Source organism: Phragmites australis, chromosome 7, assembly GCF_958298935.1.
Source record: "Phragmites australis chromosome 7, lpPhrAust1.1, whole genome shotgun sequence".
Lineage (NCBI taxonomy): Eukaryota > Viridiplantae > Streptophyta > Magnoliopsida > Poales > Poaceae > Phragmites > Phragmites australis.
In genome coordinates this window covers 35,482,813-35,488,145 of record NC_084927.1, presented here as the reverse complement: position 1 = coordinate 35,488,145, position 5,333 = coordinate 35,482,813, and the positions used below count along the sequence as shown (strand labels likewise).

General features: G+C 41.5%; 1 protein-coding gene across 4 annotated transcripts; it reads left to right on the top strand.

The window, feature by feature from the left end:
* The first annotated feature begins 1,251 nt into the window (after positions 1-1,251).
* Positions 1,252-5,333, top strand: LOC133925061 (G-type lectin S-receptor-like serine/threonine-protein kinase B120). Of its 4 annotated transcripts, none has more exons than XM_062370884.1 (7): positions 1,253-2,777; positions 3,495-3,593; positions 3,680-3,861; positions 3,975-4,203; positions 4,314-4,551; positions 4,713-4,800; positions 4,884-5,333. In XM_062370884.1, exons 1-7 carry the CDS (start codon positions 1,436-1,438, stop codon positions 5,184-5,186), a joined length of 2,481 nt encoding a protein of 826 aa, XP_062226868.1. In that variant the 5' UTR covers positions 1,253-1,435; the 3' UTR covers positions 5,187-5,333. The 4 variants fall into 4 exon arrangements, with proteins under 4 accessions (XP_062226869.1, XP_062226868.1, XP_062226867.1 ...); XM_062370883.1 differs by having other exon boundaries at positions 1,254-2,777; positions 3,993-4,203; positions 4,650-4,800; XM_062370881.1 differs by having other exon boundaries at positions 1,254-2,777; positions 4,650-4,800.

The following is a 5,333-nucleotide window of genomic DNA, read 5'->3' as shown; positions in this document are numbered from 1 at the left end:
TAGAAATCACAACCAGAAGCTAGCAAAAGTAGTTTGTTTGTTGTAACTTCTAGCTTTTGAGAAGTAGAAGCCAACAGAAGCTCAAACAAATAAAACCTAAGCTTGTTTCAAAATCTTAAATATCTATTTGAGAGCGAAAAAGTAGCCACCACATTCGCTCTTAAGATCATAAAATTACCACACTAATAAAAAAATTTTTTAGACCATTCATTGTTATGATATCTAATGGTCTAGATTAAAATAAATAACTCATATCAAATACGATTATAAATAGTTAAATTTGGAAACCAAAGAGTTCATATCAAATATGATTAATAAATACCTAAATTTGGAATTAAAACGATTTCCATACGGTTTGGGAAGCAAATATCTAAATAAAAAAAATCCAAAAAAGTAAAATTAATAATAATTAAAATTGGGGTTATAGTAGAAATATAAGGATCCATATCAAATATAGTCTTATAAAAAATAAATTTATTATAAAAATTAATTACCTAAATAAAAAGTCTATGTAAAATACAATTAATCAATAGCTAAAATTCATAATAAAAATAATGAAAACATTAAGTATTCTTAAAAAGATAATAGATTAAGAAAAACTGTATAGCTCAAGGTCGTCACATTAAGCAGACAGCATGTAAGGCAAACATATTATGATTTTAGTTGGGTTGTCTACATCAAACGTATGATTTTGATAGTTGATTAAAACGTATACGAATCGAACCAATACATGTATATGATTCAGATAAAAGTTTGGAGCATAAATAATTTTCTTTTTCACCAATATATTTATTCATTCATTCTTCTAATTTTATGCATTTTGTAACTAAATGGCAATTACATCATAAAAAACTAAAGAAACTAATTTTTAATAAAAATTATTATGACAAAATATTACAGTGAGATCCGTCATGCTATTAACGTGAATCACTTTGCTAGTTTATATCTAAATCCTCCTGATCAAAGTCCAAACTGGCTCAGAGAGGGAGCCAGCCAGGTTCAGTTTTCGCCCTCTCACGACAAAATGGCGAGCAGCAGTTTTTCTTTGCACGTGCAGCACAGTTGAAGACATGGTGTGGTACCACGTAGTAAGAGTATTTTCTCAGCATTGCCTTGGTAAAGATCCTTCCTCCTTGGCTCCTTTCTGTCTAAATCCATTAAGTCAGAATGTGCACTAATCTTGGTATTTGGTCTATTCTGAATATAGACTTTGCCATCCTTCATGATATCATATCCTCATAAACAACCTACAGTTTTTGTTCATGTTTTTGTTGCTTCATCTCTATCATGCCACGTAGCCTCCTTTTCTTCTAATGAACCTTGTTCTACTTCTGTTCTGTATATTTTAGTTCATTACACGGCAACAACGTGCGGATTTTCATCTACTTTGCCCCATTCGTCAACTACGTGTTCACTCCCCGTAATAATTTGAACCATGCACCACACTTGTCTATATCTTGGTGCGATTTTCTTCGCTCGTGGCTCGACACAAATGAGCGCAGGAGGCCTGATGGATGTGGCCTACTTCCCCGTGTTCATCCTCCTGCTCCTGATTTGTTTCTGCAAATCCGACGACCAGCTGACAGACGCAAGGTCACTCGCCCCCGGCGACATGCTCATCTCCAAGGATGGCGTCTTTGCTCTTGGCTTCTTCTCCCCTGCCAGCTCCAACGTGAGCCTATATGTCGGGATTTGGTTCCACGGCATCCCCGAGCGCAGCCGCACCATCGTGTGGGTCGCCAACCGCGATAGCCCAGCCACCACCGCTTCTTCCCCGACGCTCACCATCAGCAGCAACAGTTCCGACCTCGTCATGTCGGATTCCGAAAGCCGCACTCTCTGGACGACGCAGAACAACATCTCTGCCAAAGGTGCCGGCGCTTCCGCGGTGTTGCTCGACAACGGGAACTTGGTCCTCCGGCTGCCGAACGGCACGGACATATGGCAGAGCTTCGACCACCCGACCGACACCATCCTCCCAGGCATGAGGTTCTTGCTGATCCACAGGGCCCGCATCGCCGGGCGCCTTGTTGCTTGGCGAGGCCCCGATGACCCCTCCACTGGAGACTTCTCATTCGGCCTTGACCCCGTCTCGAACCTCCAACTCGTCGTTTGGCACGGGACCAGGCCGTACTGCCGCATCAGCGTCTGGAACGGCGTATCCGTGTCCGGCGGCATGTACGCGAGCAGCTCCAGCTCCATCGTCTACCAGACCATCGTCAACACCGAGGACGAGTTCTACCTCACGTACACGGTCTCCGATGACTCGCCGTACTCGCGGATCACGCTGGGCCACACGGGCACCATGAAGCTCCTGAGCTGGGACAGCAACTCTTCGTCGTGGACGGTCGTCTCTGAGCGCCCCACCGGCAGCTACGGCCTCTACGATTCGTGCGGCCTGAACGGCTACTGCGACTTCACCGGGGCCACTCCGGCATGCCAGTGCCTCGATGGGTTCGAGCCCGACGGTCTCAACTCTTCGAAAGGGTGCCGGAGAATGGAAGCGCTGCAGTGCAGCAAGGAAAGTCACTTCGTGGCCTTGCCCGGGATGAGGGTTCCCGACAAGTTCGTGCTCCTCCGGAACAGAAGCTTCGGGCAGTGCGCGGCCGAGTGCAGCAGCAACTGCTCGTGCACGGCTTACGCTTACGCCAACCTGAGCAGCGCAGGCGCCATGGGCGACCAGTCAAGGTGCTTGGTTTGGACAGGCGAGCTCATCGACACATGGAAAAGCAACAACTATGGCGAGAAGCTCTACCTCCGGCTTGCCGACCCTACTGGTATGTACCGTTCCATGTACTGCTTAGCTTTGTTGATCCGAGGAACAGTACCTCTAATGTTGAAAGACACATTCATCTAGCAATGAAGTAAGCAAAAATTAGACATAATGAGAACCGTGCACTCAAAATAGATTTTCACTAATCTGATTTAAAGAACATAAATCTTTTAAGTTAGATTAAGTTGGGTGATGTTTACGCTTTCTTTTTTAATTTTCCTGTCTTGATTGGCTCTGTTTTCTTCATGTATCACCACAATCAAATGACATCCTATACATAATGATATTGCATTAACACAATAAAATGTTGCCCTTTTAATAAAGTGCACACCATGATCCAAGGCTATGTTTGAAGTTTAATATGATGCCTTATTTTGTAGTCAATAATACGAGCCAGAATTATCACACCGTTTGAAAAAGAAAACAACAACGGCACCATAACAGGCATCAAGCAAGGGGCCTCTAGGAGTGTATTAGTAGTTCTTCTGAAATTAACAATCAGGCAGCAACAGATATACTAGTACTTGTCTGTGCCATTAGCTAAGCCGGTCACTCTTTGTTCGTAGTAGCCAATTACTTTGGTCTTTCTAGAATCAGTAAGTATTCTGTGCAAGCACAACCTCAGCTACCACAACTCACACATGCCTCAGATCATTCACGGTATTGCTGTCTTGCAAGCAATGCTTGATGCAGTAAATTCTGACAAGTTTCATTTTGGCAGTTCAAAAGAAGACCAATCTAGTAAAGATTGTACTCCCGGTCATGGCATGCTTGCTGCTACCCACATGCATAGCCCTTGTCTGGATATGCAAATTCAGAGGTAGAATAATAAGTCCCTTGTTTTCAACATGCAATTTTATTATTGTGAGATTTATAAGAATAAGTTATCAATGTCCCAACAAGCAGAGAAATGGAGAAACAAGGAAATTCAGAAGAAATTGGTGCTAGGATACTTGAGCGCCTCCAATGAAATCGGAGGCAAACATGTAGAATTTCCATTTGTTAGCTTCAGCGACATTGTTGCTGCAACTGACAATTTCTCTGACTCCAATATGCTAGGAAGAGGAGGTTTTGGCAAGGTTTACAAGGTAATGACAAGTTTAACATTAATAACTACAGGATAATATGTATTGAAAAATAAGTAAAGGAAAGGAAAGACTGGAAAGGAAAGACTTGTGGTTTTCATTGTTTTCCAATTCAGAAGGATGCAATCATACAGGGAATGTTGGAAGGTGGCAAGGAAGTTGCTGTCAAAAGGCTTAGTCAAGGTTCTGGACAAGGTATTGATGAATTCAGAAATGAAGTGGTTGTACTTGTCAAATTACAGCACAGGAACCTAGTTAGACTGCTTGGTTGCTGCATTCATGAAGATGAAAAGTTACTGATCTACGAATACTTGCCTAACAAAAGCTTGGATGCCTTCCTTTTTGGTATGCTCTGACTCTGGAATTATGGATTATATATTGCAGTTCTTACACTAACCAAAAGGGTACTCATGATGACTAACATAGGCTTTTTTTCATACTGATCTTGTTGGTAGACGCTTCAAGAAAACATGTGCTTGATTGGTCGACACGGTTCAAAATAATTAAAGGTGTAGCAAGAGGGCTTCTATATCTCCACCAAGATTCAAGATTAACAATAATTCATAGAGATCTTAAACCAAGCAACATCTTGTTGGACACAGAAATGAGCCCCAAAATATCAGATTTCGGTATGGCGCGAATATTTGGTGGAAACCAGCAACTAGCAAACACTACCCGGGTTGCCGGGACATAGTGAGTAATTCATGTACTGATCAATGCTTAATAATTCAACTATTATACCTTACTATAATCAAATTTTGCTTTCATTGCTGTTCAAACTGTTTAAGCAGTGGTTACATGTCTCCTGAATATGTGACGAGCGGTACCTTTTCTGTCAAATCGGATACCTATAGCTTTGGTGTTCTTCTCTTGGAGATTATAAGTGGCTTCAAGATAATCTCATGTCAATTCATATCGGACTTCCCAAACCTTATAGCTTATGTAAGTATTGTGGAATACTCAAGTTTTTAATAGCCTAAACAAAATTACATTAATTTGATTGGAACATGATTACATTTGCTCAGGCATGGAGATTATGGGAAGATGGAAATGCAACAGAATTGGTGGACTCATCAGTTGCTGAGAACTGTTCACTCCATGAAGTTTTGCGGTGTATTCATGTAGGACTTTTGTGTGTTCAAGACAATCCGAATGCACGGCCACTCACGTCATCAGTAGTGTTTATGTTAGAGAATGAATCCACATTGCTTCCACCACCAAAGGAGCCTGTATATTTTGCACCAAGGAATAATGAAATTGAAGAAACAAGGAGAAACATGGAAAGTTCTATGAATACCTCGGGCATCACAACACTAGAGGGGCGCTAGATGTTTAACATTAGCATAGATGGTTGTAATGTATGTGAGTTTACAGTATTCAAAAAGGAAATCTGTGAGCTTACTATAATGAAAACACTGAATTGGAGTTTACACCATGAGGGAAACATAAAATAATATACAGGGAATTGAGAGTGA

Bases quoted from the DNA above. Each gene is read 5' to 3' on its own strand.
- LOC133925061 (XM_062370881.1), top strand. From the start codon at position 1,436: ATGCACCACACTTGTCTATATCTTGGTGCGATTTTCTTCGCTCGTGGC. The intron at 2,778-3,494 runs GTATGTACCGTT...TCATTTTGGCAG, and splicing joins CCGGCTTGCCGACCCTACTG to TTCAAAAGAAGACCAATCTA. The intron at 3,594-3,679 runs GTAGAATAATAA...CCCAACAAGCAG, and splicing joins CTGGATATGCAAATTCAGAG to AGAAATGGAGAAACAAGGAA.